The 20,332-nt window shown below is 43.1% G+C and overlaps 1 protein-coding gene across 5 annotated transcripts in view; it reads right to left on the reverse strand.

Moving 5' to 3' along the window:
• The window catches only part of EPM2A (EPM2A glucan phosphatase, laforin), a 126,312-nt gene that overhangs the window by 9,999 nt on the left and 95,981 nt on the right, over window positions 1–20,332 (reverse strand). For 3 of the 5 annotated variants that reach the window (XM_086316606.1, XM_086316609.1, XM_086316610.1), the window contains exon 4: window positions 9,158–11,586. The exons of 1 other annotated variant lie outside the window; for it this stretch is intronic. In XM_086316606.1, the coding sequence (XP_086172732.1) occupies window positions 11,309–11,586 (278 nt within the window). In that variant the 3' untranslated portion in view covers window positions 9,158–11,308. Of the gene's footprint in view, window positions 1–2,584; window positions 2,659–9,157; window positions 11,587–20,332 lie in introns of those variants that run through there. One more of the 5 variants, XM_086316607.1, reaches the window with a different exon arrangement.

Genomic DNA, 20,332 nt, shown 5'->3' on the forward strand with positions numbered 1-20,332 from the left:
TTTTATTTTTTCAAAATATCTCATTGATAACATTTTTATTATGAGCTGAGGGAAGATTGATTTCTGACTAAAATGTGGATTTTGTTTATGTATCTTCTATTTATTTTATTAAAAATGGCAATCAAAAATCATATATCATACAAATCAGAAAAGTTTTCTCTTTGATCTTAAAAAAAAGTAGACCACTGAGGGATAAAACCTATTCTGTGCTAACAACAAATTCCTAGAGAAAGACTATTGGCAAATACTTCAAACTGAGACATTTGCTTATAGACACTTCAAAATCACTTTGCAAAAGATACTTGAAATATATCAGTTGTTCTTTCTCATGCTTAATCAGAACTATTTAAATAACTTAATAATAAAAAATTTTTCTTTACACAACTCTGATTACTGCTTGCCAATGATTATACACAAGCCTACTTTATCTAATTGGTTTGCATACACAATGATCTATTATCTTCCAAAGAATGTCACCTCCATCTTCAAATAATAAGCTTAATATATTTAAAACACTGAAAAATTTCTGTGTACAGATATTTGAGTCTTTTTAAGAAATAAGTTAATAGTTTTTGATTATCCTTGGAGAAAACAGTATACTATATATAGGAAAAAATTAAAATGATGTTAATTTCATAAGGGAATATTGCTAATGTCATAAAAATACTATCAGATCTGCAGTTTTCTCTGGAAGAGAGAATTCCACTATTCAGACATCTGAAGTGTAACAGATCACTAGTTTGTTTAATCTTTCAGTTGTGAGTTTTATTTATGACTTTCTGAGGACTGCAGCTGTATTTATGCTCAACAGAATAAATAGAAGAAGAACAGGTGTTCACATGTGATTACTTACTCCATTGATTATAAATGAAATTATGGACATTAGGCAATTTGTTGGATTAGCCAGAAAAGGAAAAGAAAAACACATCCCTCCATCTGTAAGGTTTTAGACATACAATGATGACCTGAATTCTAGCTTATCCTTGCCTAATTGTAAGAATGCACCTATCAGTCAAATCAATACACAGGCATGAAGACAGTCTGTGGATGTGAGACAATCCTCTGATATTTGTGTCCGTGAAGCAAAGGATGAAGGATAATATTATTTTTATAGTATCTTCTGGTTTCCCAGGTGGCACTAGTGGTAAAGAATCCACCTGCCAATGCAGGAGACATAAGAGAAGTAGGGTCAATCCCTGGGGTGGAAAAGAGGCCTTGGACAAGGAAATGGCAGCCCACTCCAGTACTCTTGCCTGGAGAATCCTATGAACAGAGAAGCTTGATGGGCTAAGGTCCATAGGGTTGCAAAGAGCCGGATACAACTTAAGTGACTTAGCATGCACACACACAGAGTATCTTCATTTCTAAAAAGACAGAATTTTACCCTGAAACACATATGACATTTCACTTCTTTTTGACATTTATACAAATAGTATTCATTCTTTATTGTGCAAATGCTTCAACATGGCAACTATTTTATTTGTGTATTTATTTATACTGCTCTTTCTCCAAAAGGAATTATATATGACACTTATAATGAATTAAACAATATAGAAAAATGAAAATAAAATTTTAAATAAGTAAGAAAGATGAGGCAATGGAATAAAAATGGGTAGAAATACAAGGCAGAGTAAAGTTAGTTCAAGAAATGCATATTACATAATCCTAGTTGTTACTGAGAAGAGGAAAACAATTATTTGTAAGCTTCACACTCACATAAAGTACTTTTTATTGCTCAAGAAAACAACTGTGCCTAATTCCCTGATCAGAAGGAAATTTCTTCCACAAGATCACTCATCGTGAGAACACTAAGCAGTACAATACAATCAATAATATTCTTGGTACACATAACGTTGTATTTCATAAGGCTGGTTTTTTTGGAAAGCCATCAGTATTAGCCTATGATGGCAGACCAAAGGGGGATTAAAGAAATGCAATTTTCAGCAAGAGATTGGGTTGAAAATGCAATATAAAATGTTTTAGGATCATGGCTTTCTGATGTTGATATATATTTGCTATGACTGCAAGGAAATCCAACCAGTCCATCCTAAAGGAGACCAGTCCTGGGTGTTCATTGGAAGGACTGATGTTGCGGCTGAAACTCCAATACTTTGGCCACCTCATGCAAAGAGTTGACTCATTGGAAAAGACCTTGATGCTGGGAGGGATTGGGGGCAGGAAGAGAAGGGGACGACAGAGGATGAGATGGCTGGATGGCATCACCGACTCGATGCACATGAGTTTGGGTAAACTCCGGGAGTTGGTGATGGAGAGGGAGGCCTGCTATGCTGTTTCATGGGGTCGCAAAGAGTTGGACACGACTGAGTGACTGAACTGAACTGAACTGAATATCATTAAATACTAGTGGTATATACAGAAATGGATATTAAACAAAAAAAGCAAGCCTCTTATAGTAGTTTTCAATAAATTACCCAATCATTAACTTACATGAAACAAAGTTATTATGACATGTTTTCTTCACATTTCTCTTAGGTTAAAATGTACATTAGACCCGAGCACCAGTGCTAAAGAAGTATTTAGCTAAATTAATATCTAAGAATGTGCAAAAGCCTATGTTGCTAAACACTATTTGCAATTCTTACCTAAATATGTTATGGTCCACTGGGGTAAGTGCTTGAAGAACATCAAACATGGGTCCTATGAAAATAATGGAGAGGACCACTTTAAGCACCAATGAAGACACCTCCGAGAAGGTGACCTTGGAGAACAAAGAACAGGCCAGGCGTAGATGGAAGGTAGAGGGTTCCAGGCAGAGGAAAGAGTATGTGCAAAAGCCAGAGGGTAAGAAAAAGTCATAGAACATTTAATGCACTGTGTACTCTTGAAAGATAGTTACAGAAGTTACAAGAAAGAAGGAAAGGCATGATCTGGATCATAAGAAGCTTTGTATGTGTGTGAGTGAGTGCTCTGTCATGTCTGACCCTTTGCAGCCCCACAGCCTGTAGCCCACCAGGCTCCTCTCTCCATGGGATTTTCCAGGCAAGAATACTGGAATGAGTTGCCATTTCCTCCTCTAGGGCATCTTCTCAATACAGGGATCAAACCCGTGTCTTTTGTGTTTCCTACACTGGCAGGTGGGTTCTTTACCAACTGAGCCACCAGCGAAGCCCTCCATTTCACAATAAGAACTTTTTAACCTTTTCCCTAGAACAATGAGGAGCCATTGAGAAATCCTGAGCAAGAAAGAGACAGGATCATATTTGAATTTTAGAAAAGTTTCTCTGGTAGCCATACAAAGAATTGTCTGGAAAAGGGTAAGAATAACCGTAGGAATATAAGTCAGAATGTTTTAATAAGCATGTCAGAGAAGATAGTTGGAAGTGGAAACACTTAAGAGATATTTAGGAAGTTGAAAGAAATAATTGAAAGAACTTGTTGAATCATTAGAGGGCTGGTGAATGGGAGCAAAGTGGCAAAGACGACATTCAGTTTCTGACTTGAGCAACTGGGAGAAAGATGTGGCCACTGTCTGCCCAAAGGAGAAAATATGGGAAGCTCAGTAAAAGAAAGAAAACTTCATTTTATGTCATGTTGAATTTGATAGCTATCCTGGGAGATGTCCAAATAAAAATGTTCAGAAAAAAATTTTTGATATATGGGCCTGGGACTCAAGAAAGAGCTTGAGGACTGAGGTTTGGGTGTCACTAATATAGATGACGGAGAAGGCACTGGCACCCCACTCCAGTACTCTTGCCTGGAAACTCCCATGGACAGAGGAGCCTGCTAGGCTGCTGTCCATGGGGTCGCTAAGAGTCGGACACAACCGAGCGACTTCCCTTTCACTTTCCACTTTCATGCATTGGAGAAGGAAATGGCAACCCACTCCAGTGTTCTTGCCTGGAGAATCTCAGGGACGGAGGAGCCTGGTGGGCTGCTGTCTACGGGGTCGCACAGAGTCGGACACGACTGAAGCGACTTAGCAGCAGCAGCAGCAGCAGCGGTATAGATGATGACTGAGAAAATTCTAATTTAACATGGCAAACCTGCTATCCCTCCTGACATCTGAATGGAAATTACAACATAAAATTTGAGGATAGAAATCCACCTGCAACAATGAGTAGAAAAGTAAGAAGGATGACCAGCAGATGAGATCGTTCAGCACTTGTTTCTGGAAGTGCATTGATGGATGACCTAAAGGAACAAAACTGTGGCTCAAAACACCTAACAAGGAGATGTGATACTGCAGGGAGATGGGCTGTAATGTGCTCATTGGAACCTTGAAATTCACTGGGCTTAAAATTCTTACATATAATGGAAGTTGAGAGAAATAGGAAGAAAATCAGATGGGGTAGTACCTGTAAGTCTGGCAGTGAAGAATATGTCCTCATCAACATTTGTTTTGCCCTCCCTAACAACTGAAAAACAGAAATACAAAAAGGAGAAAAAGAAAGTAAAAAACAATTCATAATTATAATTGTGATAATGTCAATAGGAAGGAGGGATAAAGACCAGTGGCTGTAGGTCAATGTTAATGTGCTTTCCTTTAAAGAACAGGAAATAAATTCAAAACTAAAAGCAAGAAAGGAGAAAATAAGGCATAGAAAAGCAGAAAATTATTGGGAAATAAAAACTAAACCATAGAAATATGTCCAAATATATCAGTAATCACAATAAACAGAAATGGTCTAAGCCCCTGAAACATGTGAGATGCTGGGCAGACAAAAGTTTTGTTTGAACATCATTCTGTAAGAAATGGGGTATGCTTATCTTGTTCACCCACAATGGGTACAGAATCTTCACTGCAATTGTCTGGACCATGAATCCATCTTTGGATTTGTCATTTAGCTTTAAGAAAGCAACAATAGGGATCTCTATTGAATGAAGAATATATTCTATCGAACTAAATTTTATTCAATGAGTTTTGGGTTTTCTCTCACTAGGAATTGATGAAAGCCTTGATAAGTGTGACCATGACAATTACCTGTTCTGTGCCGTGCTTGGTTCAGCTCTTTATTCTTTCACTGTCCAGTTTGTTCTGAATTTCTTTTTTGTAATACATACCAGGCCATTTAATACTAATCATTTACAGTTCAGGTTTTAAATGACAACAGTCTTACTCACTGAATGCTAAGTAGCATTTCCTTTAGTGATGTTGCTCTAATGCCTGATATGACTACAGTATAGGAATTCATCCTGCCTGTTATTTGAGTGGCCCCACATTTTCTGTCTGCCTCCAAATATTTCTTCAGCTGTCTCTGGGTTTTGTTCTTTGGTTTCTGTCCTTTGAGGCAAATGATAACTTCCCAATCGTATTTGAGTTTAAAGATTTTCCCCATTGGACAGATTCTTAGGTACTCTATCATATCTTCTAGTTCAGTTCAGTTCAGTTCAGTTCAGTTGCTCAGTCGTGTCTGACTCTTTGCGACCCCATGAATGGCAGCACGCCAGGCCTCCCTGTCCATCACCAACTCCCGGAGTTCACTGAGACTCACGTCCATCGAGTCAGTGATGCCATCCAGCCATTTCATCCTCTGTAGTCCCCTTCTCCTCTTGCCCCCAATCCCTCCCAGCATCAGAGTCTTTTCCAATGAGCCAACTCTTCACATGAGGTGGCCAAAGTACTGGAGTTTCTTCTAGTTACAGGAGCCTAACTGTTTAACTATTCTATGCCTACTATAATGTAAACTAACCACATATTTTATGTTGACACTAAATGCTAAGAAATCAAAGAAAAAAAAAGCAAGAAAAACTAATAAGACATCTTTAGAAGGTGATAAGAGTTGATATGGTTTTTCCAGTAGTCATGTATGGATGTGAGACTTGGACCATAACGAAGGCTGAGCACTGAAGGATTGATACTTTTGAACTGTGGTGTTGGAAAAGACTCTTGAGAATTTTGGACTGCAAGGAGATCAAACCAGTCAATTCTAAAGGAAATCGGTCCTGAATATTCATTGGAAGCACTGATGCTGAAACTGAAGCTCCAATACTTTGGCCATCTGATGTGAAGAGTTGACTCACTAGAAAAGATCCTGGTGCTGGGAAAGACTGCAGGCAGAAGGAGAAGGGGATGACAGAAGATGAGATGGTTGGATGGCCTCACCGACTCAATGGACATGAGTTTGGGCAAACTCCAGGAAATGGTGAAGGACGGGGAAGGTTGGTATGCTGCAGTCCATTCGATCGCAAAGAGTCAGACATGACTGAGCAGCTGAACAACAACAACAAGAGTTGCTCAGTAGAAGACTAATGATATGAAATACACAAGCACATTTTTACCAAACTGTGAATAATCTTACATAATTAAAAATAGCTAATTATTCAACCAAAGAAAGTTCTGAATGTGTTTTATGTTAGGGTTTTGAATAAAATACAAAATGTTTTTGGTGTTTTTGTTTAAAAAAAAAAAAAACTTGGTCCAAGGGTCTTCCTTGGTGGCTCAGTGGTAAAGAATCCTCCTGCCACTGAAGGAGACCCAATTGCTGGGTCAGGAAGACCCCCTGGAAAAGGAAATGGCAACCCACTCCAGTATTCTTGCCTGGGAAGTCCCATGGACTGATGAGCCTAGAGGGCTACAGTCCGTGGGGTTGCAAAGAGTCAGACATGACTTAGCAACTGAGCAGGGGCACCACCAAACCAGGAGTGAAACTGTCCTGCTTGCCTTAGAGTAAGTTCACATTTTCTCTGTGACTCTAGATTTCTTATCTGTAAAATGGGGATAGTAATAATATTTACCTTATAGGATTTGCTGGGAAGATGAAATATACTGATATATGTAAAGCACTTAGACTTACATGGACCCCATATGCTTTCAGTAGTTACTAGCTACTCTTGCCCTTAACCCATCAAACCACACCAAGCTCCAAAACAGGCACTGTCAGTACATCACCAAACACTATGTTGTGATTAATGTGAAGTCACTCAGTCATGTCTGACTCTTTTAGACCCCATGGACTATAACCTACCAGGCTCCTCCATCCATGGGATTTTCCAGGCAAGAGTACTGGAGTGGGTTGCCATTTCCTCCTCCAAACAAAACGAATACAAATTTGGCCTTTATGATTTTCACATTTGTAGTAAAGAGGACGCAGACAATAAAACAAATAAGCAAATGATGTGATATACCAGCCAGTAATATGTTCCATGAAGAAAAATGAAGCAGAGAATGAGGAGTGGGAGGCTGGGACTGGGTGTGGTGATTTCAGTAGGGTGGTGCAGAGAGGCATTGCTAGAGAAGGGATGGGAGTGAGCCCTGCACATACAAGGAAAAAGACCACTCCGGGCAGAGAGAAGAGTAAGTGCAAGTGCCCTGACGCAGGAGTCTACACGGAATAATCAAGGAGCATGACAGCCAATGTGGGTAGAGCAGAGTGAGGCAGAAAGCAGTAGGAGGTCAGAGACATAACAGGGGACCAGGTTGTGGAGGTCCTTTTATTCTGAGCGACAAGGCAAGACACTGGAGGTTGTGAGCATAGGAGTGGTATGATCTGACATACATTTTATAGGATTGCCCCGGCCACTTATGAGCATGGTAAGGGCAGGAGGAGAGGCAAGGTGAGACACGGGCAGGGAGATCAGGTAGGAGGCTGTTTCTGAAGTCCAGTCTACTTCATGGTGGGTTTACCTAGGGTTGTTTGAGGGAGGAGGTAAAACATAGTCAGGCTATATAGATATTTCGAAAGGAGAGGTAACAGATTTTCCTGATGGATTAAATGTGAGGTTTGAAAGGAAGAATGGGGCAAAAAATGACTTAATGCCACCAAGGTTTCTCAGCAATCAGATCAATAGAAATGGAAACCTGGAATAGGAAAAAAAAGAAAACAAAAAGCAAGAATGACAATTCCATTGAGGTCTGAACCTGAGACTCTGCAAGCTTATTATATTAACTGGACTGGGGAAGACTTCTGGAGTAAGGGTTTGGGGAAGGAAGGAGCCAAGTTGTCACTTTGTTCTATTATTGCCATTATTTTGGTTGTTTTGAGAGGTAGTTTCACCCATCCTTCTCTTTTTATTCTTAATCTATCTCCTCTCAGATTTTCTCTTTTTTCCCAGCAGGTAATAAGCCACTGTGCATCCCACCCCTCTATTTGGTCAACACAGTACAGCAAGCTGATCCTTTTTCCTATTGTGATCTAGTCCCATAGAGAAGTAGATGGATACTTGATCCTACCCCTACCCCCCGTTTCTACATTCACATCTTCCTTCTCAATCTCCCTAGTAGCATCGTTATAAAAGGAAACACCTGCTTTTTCTTCTTTTGGAAATGTTGCTGTTCTTTGCTTTTTCTCATTTTAGCCATTTCTCTTGCACTTACTCCAGGTTCCATTAATCCTCCCACCAATTCTTCCCCACTAACAACACTGTCTGCTCTCACTCCCATGAAACTCCCCTGCAACCCATCAACACGGCAATAAATCTCCTGACCTATCTCCCTAGCTCATCCCTTTCCACCCATCCTCAATTCATTTTTTTTTTTTTGCTGCAGGAAGAGTCATTTGAGGTCTCTGAGTTCGATCTTCTGTAAAATAAAAGAATCAAACTAGATTATCTCCAAAGATATTTTCAGTTCTAACTTCTGATCAAACTGACTCTATTTAGTTATTCAGTATTTTTTCATGTATGGCAATTTCTCATTTCCTAGTGAGCTCATCCTCAATTTTTTCCCCCCTTCATTACTTCCTATAGTTTCCAAAATTTTAACCACATTTTTTCTTAAAATGGTCAAACCAAATAGTTTTCACCCGTACCTTAATGTTAATCAAAACAGTATGTTTCTTTTTTTAATTTTTCCTAACATTAGCACACAAAATAATTAAAGGAAAATGTTTCGAGTCTAAGAGAAAATAAATTTATTTGGACACTTCTTTACCCTGGGTGAGATGTTATGATTTTCTTTGAAAAATGTGTGACTGAAAAGTTTTGTTAATGCCAGTGACAAGCAGCTGATGGAACAACATCACTTTGATTTTCTCTGACACACCCTTGAGCTTTCCATCTTCGTGTCTTTGTGCTGTCCTCACCTATGACTTTCTTTTGTTCTGTAACTGCCCATTTTGATCAGCTAATGAGAAAGTGAGTGATAAGGAAGAAACAATTTAGCTCAGCCAACTGACTCTTTTTCAAATAAGGAAACAGTTTGTTCCTTGAGATTTCAGACTAAGTTAGAAACATTTTAAAAATCCTGTACACAGAAGTTATTTTTAATGCTTTTATTTAGCAAAAGTTCCAGGTGATTTTTAAATACATTGGACATCCCATTCATTGAGGATGGTAAGTTGTTCAAAAACATTTTTTAATAGCCCTAAACTGATTTTGTCTATCAAAGCAAAACAGGGAAAAATCTACCCAAAAAAATGTCTTTCTATAGTGGAAGTTACATAGCTGGACTTCCTAGACATTAAAGAAATTCACACACATACACACACACACACACACACACACATTTATATAATTAGAAATATTCCATTTTTAAGATTAAATTTTACCAAACACGTTTTGACTATAAATGGATTACTTGAACACAGTAGTTATTTTTACTTGTTTTTAACAAGAGAGATGGTCTTCACATTATATAATCTTAGCTTATAAATTTTACTCTGAAAATCACAGGATACATTTGTCCTGTCTAGCCTTCTCTGCTCAAATGAAACACCATTTCCTCTGAGTCCCAGTTACAGGACACCTCTCCCTCCTCTGCATTCCACTGGAACTCACCTTTTGTCCTTCTAGCTCCCATACTTCCTAAAACAGACTCTCTCACAACTATCAATAAATATTTATGGAAGAAAAGAAGGAGCAGAAAAATAAATAAGCATTGTAGGTTAACAGAAAAAAGTACGGCTCTGAGTCAAACAACTCTTATCATATTTCATCTATTTATTCACCACATGACTGAGGACAGTTGATTTCATCTCTGTGAATCTTAGTTTCCTCATCTCTATAACAGAGATAATAAAAACCTTCCACATGGGGTACCATGAAGATCACATTGCATAAGATTGTAAAGCATCCAGCACATAAGAGGCACCCAGTAAAAATTATTTCCCTTTCCCATACCAGCCAATCATTGCCAGTTCAACCCTGCAGTGCACCTGATTGAACACAGGGATGCTTCTAGGCTATGAGCTTTTTGAAGGCAAAGTCTTATTAATCTTTGAATTTCTTATAGAGCCCCAGATAGTGAATTGCACTGTCTGGAGGTACAGTAACTGTTTTGCATTAAACTGAGGGTAAACCAGGATCACCGCTAATCTGTGAAACAATTAACTATGGACTTTGGCACTTGGGGCTCTTCTGGGAACACAGCTCCTCTTGTGAGCGACTATGGCTCAGGCCACTCCAGCCTAGAGACAGCCCACTGTGGTTTAAATTAGGATAACTAACTTTCCTGAATTCTATGGTGACTGTTAGAACACTGCTCCATTTCTCACTGTAGAAACTGCTGCAGACAAATTGACCTTCCACTGGGAGAGACTGAACTCACCAAAGTGTGCTGGCAACACCACAGGTGTTGTGCTTTTCACAACACTGAGTCAAATAACCTGAGTGATAAACTCCAGCTCATCCCTGACCAGCCTTGAGACGCGGGCACCCTAGCTCTGCGCACAGAGCCTCAGCTAAAACACATAAAGATAGTAAGGTTACTGAGGTCATCACACTGGGTTGTGCATACAGAAGGAAGGTGAGGCTTTGGAACACGTTCTAACAACTCTAAAGTAGGATGCAAAAAAAAAAAAAGCTAGAAAGTCATCGTTTTGGGCCATATGGGGCTCTCCCTTTATCATAGTCCAGGCTCTCACCCACTCTATTCTCTTCTTTGGCCAACTGACCAATTCTTACTTTATAATTCCATTTCAGTTCAGCAGAAAAGGGGTGTGTGTGTGTGTGTGTGTGTGTGTGTGTGTGTGTAACATCTAGGTAACTCCCGAACTTTTCTTCCGCCTGCCAAGTCACAAGACAACAAGCCAAAGCAGTGGTGCGTCCACAGGACAGCAAAGCACTGACCGTGCAGCAGGTGCCATCTGCCCGCCGGCACAGACCTGAGCCCGTTCCCTTTCCGTCTGATGCTGGAAGCGCGCTGCACAGCCCAACTGCTCCTGGATTTTTCTCGGGATCAGTCACTGCACCCTTTGCAAAATATTTCAAAGAACATCCAGTTCAACCAAAGCAGAGCCGAAAGTCAGCCCCAGACTAAAGAAGGCGGGTTGGGATTGGGGGGTGGGGGGAGTAGGGGTGGCAGGACCCGTCTTTCCAGTCGAGGAAGAATCTTGGCTTTTAGGTCAATAACTAGCATCACTCCAGGCTTCCTAAGGAAACTCGGAGGGAGGGAGGCGGATCCATCATCACCCTACACACCGCACACGGAAGATCGAATCTTCCCGAATTTCTGATAAAAGTCTTCTTCTGCGCGGGCCAGGGCTTCTTCGTCAATGTACACCGCCGGCCTCTTGGCCACGAGGAAATACTGCACTTTCCTGCGGCTCCAGCCCAGCACGTACTGCAGCCAGCCGCACACGGCGGCGGTGGAGCGCCCCACGCCGGCGTTGCAGTGCACGTACACCGTGTGTCCCTTCTCCAGCAGCGCGTGCAGGAGGCACACCGCCTGCGGCAGCATCTGGACGCGGCCTGCGTTGAGAGAGCACAGCACAGACCGGTGAGACCGGAACCACCCCGGCCGCCCCTAACAGTCACTCCTGCGGCGCACCCCAGAAATCGCGGCGTTTCGGCGGGAGAGGCGGGCATGGCGGAGCTTGCTTCCCTCCTTTGTGTAGAAGGAAAAGGTGAGACGATAGCAGAACCTGCTCATCATAAAGTGGAAAGAGCAGCCGGGAGGCAATAAGTCAGATCTGAATTGTCACTGGATTTTGCTGCTCTTTTGAGTGAGCCTGCATCCGTGCAAACCTCCCTTCAAAGGGAAGTTCACTAGAGCCTAGCCTCAGAAGCATGGGTCCTTTCGTCTATCAGAGGGGTCTGGGCAGAGGTTTAAAGGATTTTAAAGAGAAGCTCACAGGTCCTATCACTTGAATTTCCTTTAATCCAATAGGATCTTCCAGGTAAATGCAAGCAGAATTAGTCCCTTTTGGTTAAAGGAGTCCATCTGCCTCATCAGACAAAAGCCAATTTTGATTTGTCCAGGGGAACGGCTAACTTGTTAATTGATACACGAGGGGTAGCCAGGCATTTATGTATCCCCTCAAGATAACAGTGTGCATTGGGGCTTCCCTGGTAGCTCAGCAGTAAAGAATCCGCCTGCAACACAGGAGACCTGGCTTCGATCCCTGGGTCAGGAAGATCCCTTGGAGAAGGGAATGACAACCCATTCTAGCATTCTTGCCTGGCAATTCCCATGGACAGAGGAGCCTGGTGGGCTACAGTCCATGGGGTCACAAAGAGTCGGACACGACTTCGTGTCTAAACTACCACCACCATCAGCATCACAGTGTGTATTAACACTGATTCAGTTTCCCTTTACTAGGCAATTATGATTATAGGTGTTGCTGCCCTGTGGCTCCTGTCCTGATGATTGGATGTCCAGTGTCTTCCCCTCAGCACACTGAAACAGGATATACAATGCTCTGCTGAGGCCTGCTGGACCCACGCCCTCTCTATCATCCTAGGCACAGAGAGCCCCCTAAAGCCAGCAAACTCTTAGTTGCCTAGAGTTTCTTCTGCTCTCAGCTTCTCAGAGCAAAATGAATCTGGTGGATTATTTTTGGAAGGTGGAGGATGGTCATTGTAAATTACTTCAAGAATGGGTGGAAGAGGGAAACTATACAGAGACTTGGGTGAAAACTATGTGCTATGACCTCACATCCTCCAGTGGCTCTCTGTCCTCACCCACACGGAGACACCACAGCCCAGCGGGGGATCTTTCGAGGGCCACAGAGAAGGCCTGTCCAGCCTTCACACTTACCATCCCACTGGATCACTGCAGAGGTGGGAAATGCCCTTTCCTCACTGAGGCCTAGAATTCTCCCATGAAGCTGCTTAGGTAAGTTTAAACTTTCCTTAGATGTCCTTTTTTTTAAAATGCAAGTGCCTTGAAGGGGCCAACACAACACATTGCAATCAGGCATTAGCACCTTAGAAGGAGAGAGTTACCAAAACCCCCCCTGTGGCCTGAAGACCTTCCCAGTGACCACTCTACTGTGACAGGAGGGGCCTTAGCTTTAGGCCCACCCTGCTATGGTATCAAAGTCAGACATCTATATGGAAGCCAAAAAGGATTTTAGTAGCTCCTGGCGTTCTGTTACTCCCTCTGACTAAGGAATTGAAAGGCCCCACATGGCAGTTTAGAGATAGTTTTAACAGGAGTGATTTAAGCAGAGCACACTTCACAGTTCCTGCAGCTCCATCTCTCCCCAGTGCCTGTTGCCACACTTTCATGTTCCCTGCCTAGTCCCTGAGGGCATCTGAATTGAAGTCACACTAGCCCCTAGGCCTTGCTTGACTTCTGAGTCCAAACTGTGCCATAAGCTTTAATTGATCTGTGCCTCTGTGCTTGGTTCAGGGTGCTCTGAGGACAGAGCTTGGGCGCCTGCCTTACAGTGGGTTACTCACAGCAGTCTCCTAGAGGCAGTGAAGAAACACCAGCGATGAAACAAGCTGTGAGACTCCACATGCATCAGAGAGTGGTCCTGCTGGGTGTCTCGGAGAGGGCTGTGTATTTGGTCCACTATTTGACTTGGAAAATCAGATGAGGCAAAACCTCCGAGGTCTGTGTGAGCGACCCTGCTGGTAACTGGGAGGCCTGTTCCAATGCAGAACTTCTCTTCCATGGAGGAGAGGGGTGCGGGGGGGTAGGTTGTTAGAAGTTTAAGGATTGTTGGTCAGGAAGGGAACTTCCAGTGATGGATCCAGGAAGCTTGGGCTCTTTCTGCTCCTGGCACAGCTGGCATCACTTCTCAAGTTCCCCATTACAGTTGCCTCTCCAGTTTCCATGTTCATTGCCAGGGAATTAACAGAAACATTTTTAATGGGAGTTTTCAGTAAATGCCCAATACACAAGTAGACCACAGTGGCCATTGGCAGGAGGAGCTGCTGGAGTCAGAGACCCAGAGTTAATGCTCAGCTTCTGTAGCATCAGGACCAGCCTGCCCTGGCCAGGTCTACATGGACTCATCAGAATCCCCTCCCTTGACCTTCTCTCTGGCCAGAAGTACCCCAAGGAAGGATCTACACCAAGTGGCCAAAATGACCTAGTATTTCCCCCTTTCCTTTTTATCTGTAAAAGATTCTTCAACAGGTATTTTAGAAGTTGAGAAAGGATTTGTGTTAGTTTAAGGTTCAGTGAGCTCAGACACATAATCCTGGAATGTAAATGTCAGCTGCCACTCGGAAACTCCAGAAGGCTCCCAGTTTAAACACAGGTCTCACCCACTAGAGGTCTTCTAGAATCACTCAGCCGTCCCACTTAAGAACTGCTGAACACTTATTTAAATAACATGAAGAAAGAATAAAAAGGGGCACCAGCCTATCTAGGATGCCCACCCATCTCAGCCTGGCCTCAGCTGGAGCCCTCCTTTATTTTGACTCTGCTTTGATTGGTGGCTCAGATGGTAAATAATCAGCCTGTAACGCGGGAGACTCAGTTCCTGGGTTGGAAAGATTCCCAGGAGAAGGGAAGGGCTACCCACTCCAGTATTCTTGCTTGGAGAATTTCATGGGCAAAGGAACCTGGTGGGCTACAGTTCATGGGGTCGCAAAGAGTTGGACACGACTGAATGACTTTCATTTCACTTCACTTTGATTGATGACAGCGAACATGTACTGAGCTCTTTCTATCTGCTCAGCGCTGTTCTAAGCTCTGTGTGCAATGGCTCCTTTACAGCCGCCTCTAAACAAATGTGGGCCTGGCACTGATGTCACCCTCAGTCATATCAGAAATTTGTGCAAGGTTATTCCTTAACGGCCACTCCAACCCAGCCGTCCAAATTCTGAAGTCTCTGCTTTTAACCTCTGTACTACTATCTTCCCTAACCTAGCTGGTCCATGGTTGGCTTGCTGGCCCCCATGCAGTCAATGTGAAGCCCCAGTGAGCCCCTGTCCCCCACTTCCCTAGTCATGCTGCAGCTGTCACCCCAATGGGACAGTGACACCCTCCCTGGGGCTCAGCATCTCTGTCCCTACCCAGATGGCTGTCTGTGCCCTACAAGTGCTTGTCTTCTTGCTTGAAAACTGATTCTAGGGAGCCTGAGCAAATACACGTCATCTTGAAAAAATAATCACAACCTAAAAGTTGGGAGTTATGTTTTATTTGATGGGAATTTTTAGGACTTCAAGCCCAGGAGACAGCATCTCAAGTCACCCTGAGAGAACTGCTCCAAGGAGGTGAGGGGATTTGCCAGGTTATATCGAAGTTTTACAACAAAGGGCAGGGAGTTTGAACATCAAAACATTATTGTTAAGTAAAGGAAACCAGATGTCCCCAGTTAAGGAATGTATCTTTTCTATGTAGGGGAAGATGCAAGAGTCTGAGCTCACTGGAACCATTCCTTTCATATACATCTGAGCTATTCTGGGGCCAGTATCCTGTGCTCTTCACATCCTGAGCTCCTATGGGCTCAACCATAGGGAGTGACTGCAGTCTGAGTGCTCTGGATTATGGGTATTCTTCTTCCTCAGTGCCCTTTGACCTCACAAGCTCACATCAGAGGGCTGGAATCACTGATGACTTGACATCCTTGTTTACTGATATGGCAGGAAATATTCCATTTCTTACACATAACCCACCAAGGAATCACACGAGGGTGCCCAGGATCTGGGCTCACACAATAAAGCCAGCGTCAACCAGAGCCCCTAACTTGAATGTTTCGTATGTTTAGCCTCCAGATGGAATTTAATTCAATAAAGTGCTTCCATTTTTAAAAATAACAATACCCCCAAAGCAAGAGAGAACCACTGATTTTTTTTTTTAATGTAAAATATTCCAAATTTTAAATGTTGGCAAGTAGGTTGAAAATTTTAAAGCCAGTGCAGGTCCAGCAAAACACTCCACCTTCCGTGATTTTTACTTTGGATTTAAAACAGGCCTTGACTCCCCGTAGATGCTCAACAAACATTCACTGAATACGTGACTTTAACTAAAACAAAACCATTAATACCGATTTGATCTGAGACAGTCCAAGACCCTTCTTATCTAATTTCTGGTCCACATCTCCTCCAAGTTAATCCAACTCTGGAATGGCTTTTCGGGGTCCCTGAAGATATCTGAGGTTGACCTAAGGCTGACCCTGAAAGAAATTGTTCCTGGCACAAGTTTCAGCCTTTCCAACACACACACACATGTCTTTCCTATCTTAATCCAGAGGCAGATTAATGCTGAATATATTACAATTTTATTTGAGTGCATCTTCTTTTCTTTAATATAGATAAGGTCCCTGTTATCTATAACACCCTTTAATAGAAACAGAAGAACTGGCACTGATAATATGGCCCCAACTTTGGAATTTTCAAAGCTCTTCCATATCAATTATCTTATTCTACTGCTATAATCCTGTAAGGCAGATATTATTACTCCCCATTTTCCAAGTCTGCCCGTATCACACAGCTGCTCCAGGGTGATGAGGCTCAAGCCCAGGTGCCGTGGCTCCAAGGTCAGTGTCTTTGCCTCATGGCAACACTGCATTTAGTGTGTTGAGTCAGAGAACAGACTCAGACCATGGCAACAAAGGGGTGGCCAAGGACTCTGGAGAGCATATTAACCCATTTGGGAGGCAGGCTAGACCGTTTGTTATAAATGGCACTGTGCTGACAGAGGTCAAAACACAGTCTGAGTACTTCCTGTGTGAAGGATAACTTACTTCTAGTGAACAGATTTTATGTGTTCAGGTGAGTGCTACATGTGGGAGCTTTTCGTTTCTCAGGTGAAAGACCCAAACCAAAAAAAAAAAAATTTTTTTTTTAAAGAAGAGAACAAAAACCTAAACAATCCCAACCCTTCTGCATGACAAAAAGTACAAGAGTGAGAATCGATGGCACAATTGATTATAACAGGTCTGTGACAACCAGTGGTGACAGTCAGGCCTAACAAACTGTCTTCCTTCTCAGACTTTATCTGACAGCGTTATGCTGTGGCTCAAAACACTTCCAGATGGATCTTTCTCTAGAGTTCTAAAAATATTCAGCTGAATTAATCTATGTGTTCATTGTGCTAATGTTGTGAGCCACGGAGATTGATCTATTGGTCAAAAATTCCTCTGTAATTCAGGAGTGGTTGTTAACCCTTTGATTACTCCCCCAGGTTTTGCTGAACCAAAGAAACTCTTTACTCTTGGGTTTTGGCCTTTTTCAAGTGGGAGCTTTCACTTTGCTGCCATTTCTCTTGTTTCTAAACTGCCTCAGTGTGAAAGACAGTCCACTGTATGCGTGGGTCCTGGTGACTCCATGACCCCCACAAGATTTTAATACAATTACAGTGGCTCCTTGGGGGTAGCATTTTCCCTCAGGCTTCTGCATATTCCCAAACTATCCAGCAAATTGCCTACCAGTTAGCAGGGTTTTGGGGTAATCAGTGCATGGGGTAGGGCAGGCCATATTTATCTCAGCTTCTCTGAGCCTAGTCTCACATCCTATTCCAATGGGATAACAAAGCTAGAAGATCACAACCAAAGAAGTGAAAATCAAAACCCTCCCTGGAAGCCATGGGCACACTATCCTAGCAACCTTCTCAGTTTTGAAGCCAGAGAAGCAAACTGGACAGGGCGAATACGACCCAGGCTCACCGTGCTTTTCTGTGCAAATAATGTTTCGGGTTTTTTTAATTCCTTGAAAAAAGACGGAGCTCTAGAAGCTAAATCAAGCTTCTTTGGATCAGCATTCATTACCAAGAAGAGTAACCAACCAACCAAACCTTCAGAAAGAAAAATAATTCCTCATCCCCAATGATAGTTCAGTTCAGACAGACCCACTGAGGGGCCTGGCCTGGCCAGCAGGACCATAAATATTCATAAAGAGTCAAGATGGCCAAGGTCCTAAGACTGTCAGAGTCCCCCGGTCCCCACCTACATCTTGGAGTATTGACTGGGGAGACAAGCTATCTCCCTAAAAACTCACGAAGTGAAAGTGAAGGTTGCTCTGTTGTGTCCGACTCTTTGCAACTCCTGGACTGTAGCCTGCCAGGATCCTCAGTCCATGGAATTCTCCAGGCCAGAATACTGGAGTGGGTAGCCGTTCCCTTCTCCAAGGAATCTTCCCAACCAAAGAATCGAACCCAGGTCTCCCACATTAGAGGTGGATCCTTTACCTTTTGAGCCACCAGGGAAGACCAAGAAACTCATGTTTTTGTCTAAATCCAGCTGATGATGAACATGGCAGGTTAAAAATGTGGGTGGTGGTCTGTATAAAGTGCATGAAGAGTCCATATGAGCATGTAGAGAAGCTTCATTGCACGGTGGCAAGCGCAGTATTCTGAGTCTGACTGCGTGTGCTGAAATCCAGGCTGTGTCTCTCCGGTATGACACCAGCCAGGTTACTTAACTTTTGTGTCCCTCATTCTCTTTCTCAGCAAAATGGAGATAACACCTGCCTGGACTCTTGTCATGAGAATTAAATGAGTTAACGTTCGAAATTGTTCAAACCAGAGTTTGATACATAATGCATTTTGCGGGGAAGACGACTGATGATAGAAACTTTTCCTTGTTGGGCATCACTGTCTTCCTTCTTTCCTCCAGAATAGCAGTTCACCAAATGCCCTCAGAAGGACTGATGCTGAAGCTGAAACTCCAATACTTTGGCCACCTGATGCGAAGAGCTGACTCATTGGAAAAGACCCTGATGCTGGAAAAGGTTGAAGACAGGAGGAGAAGGGGACGACAGAGGATGAGATGGTTGGATGGCATCACCGACTCGATGGACATGCGTTTGAGCAAGCTTCCGGAGTGGGTAATGGACAGGGAGGCCTGGCGTGCTGCTGTCCATGGGGTCGCAGACTGAACTGAACTGTAACGCCCTCATTCTGCGCTAGTCCATAGCTCTCTGCTGCCCTCTGCTGGCCTCTGATTGATATTATTCGAGTAGCTTGTTCCCTTGGATTCAGAGATCTCCACTCCTTTCCTTCAAGAACCCTATTCCCCAACCAGGCTGAAATACAGATTATTCCTCTAAAACCTCACGCCTCTGTGCCTTGGTTGTTTCTCCCACCCGGCATGCCCTTTCTCCCTCTACGTTGACCTACCACACCCACCTCAAATCCCAGGACACTCACATGGCCTCCCTCTGCTTCTCTGCAGAAATTCTCCTCCCACACCATAAGCCTCCTAGCCCGCGTGACTCATCCTCATTACCTTCTTCTTTGCACTTTAATTAGCTTTGAACTTGCCTTACTGCCTCTTACCACGAGATCAAACCGTTCCTTATTTGTCTCTGATTCTTGGCAGCACCCGGGTCACACCCTAACTCCCTCTTCAGGAGACAGGCTCAGCCGGTGTTTGTGCAGTAAATGGAAGCATCACTAGCCCCACCCTGCCCCGAGCTGCGGTTCTCTCTCCTTACCTCTCACCGTAACTGCTGCAGTAACTCCTAACTGGCCTCCCCAGACCCGCTGTGGGCCCAGCCCCACGTACTCCAAACTGCAATCAAAGGGCACTTTTGGGGGGTGGCGGGGAGAAAGAATATCTTGGCATCTCTCAGCCGCCCTCCCTTTCAACTGCTTCTCACTGCATAAGGATAGAGTCTCAAGTTTTCTTTGTGTCCCAAGTCGTGCAGGACTCTATTCCCTGCTTCCCAGACTGGCAGCCACACTGCTCATCTTTCAGTTCCTACAACACTACGTGCTCTCCTGCAAGGAGGACTCTTTCCAAGCTACTCCCTCTGTCTGGAAGCCTCTGCCCACCTCACTTGTGCCCAACTCCCACTTTGGATCTCAGCTCAAGCACACCCAAGAAAACCCTCCCTGGCCCTTCTTCCTAGGTCTGATTTGCCTGTGCGTGCTCTCATTGCAGCATCTATGTAACTTTCTAATCAGAAAACTGACCAGAGCTTTACATTTCTATTTGCAGCCATTTGATTACTGCTTATCTTTCCTATTGGACTGTAGCTTCATGAGGACAGGAGCTGTGCCTGCTTTTCTTCACCTTTGAATGCCCAGCCACCAGCCTAGGGCCCCACACACATAGTAGATACACAATAAATATGTTTGATGAATAAATAAATTAAAAGAACCAATGTGAAACAGAATCTTAGCCAAGGTGTCAAAAGATATATATATCTTATCTATACCATATATATATATATATATATAAAATATATTAACCCCCAAACCTTATATTTTTCCATATCTATCATTCACATACAGGTTTTCAGTTATAGACAGGTAGGTAGGTAGATAGGCAGACAGACAGACAGACAGGCAAAAACCAACAGGGGCTTCTCT

The sequence above is a fragment of the Bos grunniens genome, chromosome 9 (genome assembly GCF_055505025.1).
Source record: "Bos grunniens cultivar Pamir isolate PY7600 chromosome 9, Bosgru_T2T1.0, whole genome shotgun sequence".
NCBI classification, from domain to species: domain Eukaryota; kingdom Metazoa; phylum Chordata; class Mammalia; order Artiodactyla; family Bovidae; genus Bos; species Bos grunniens.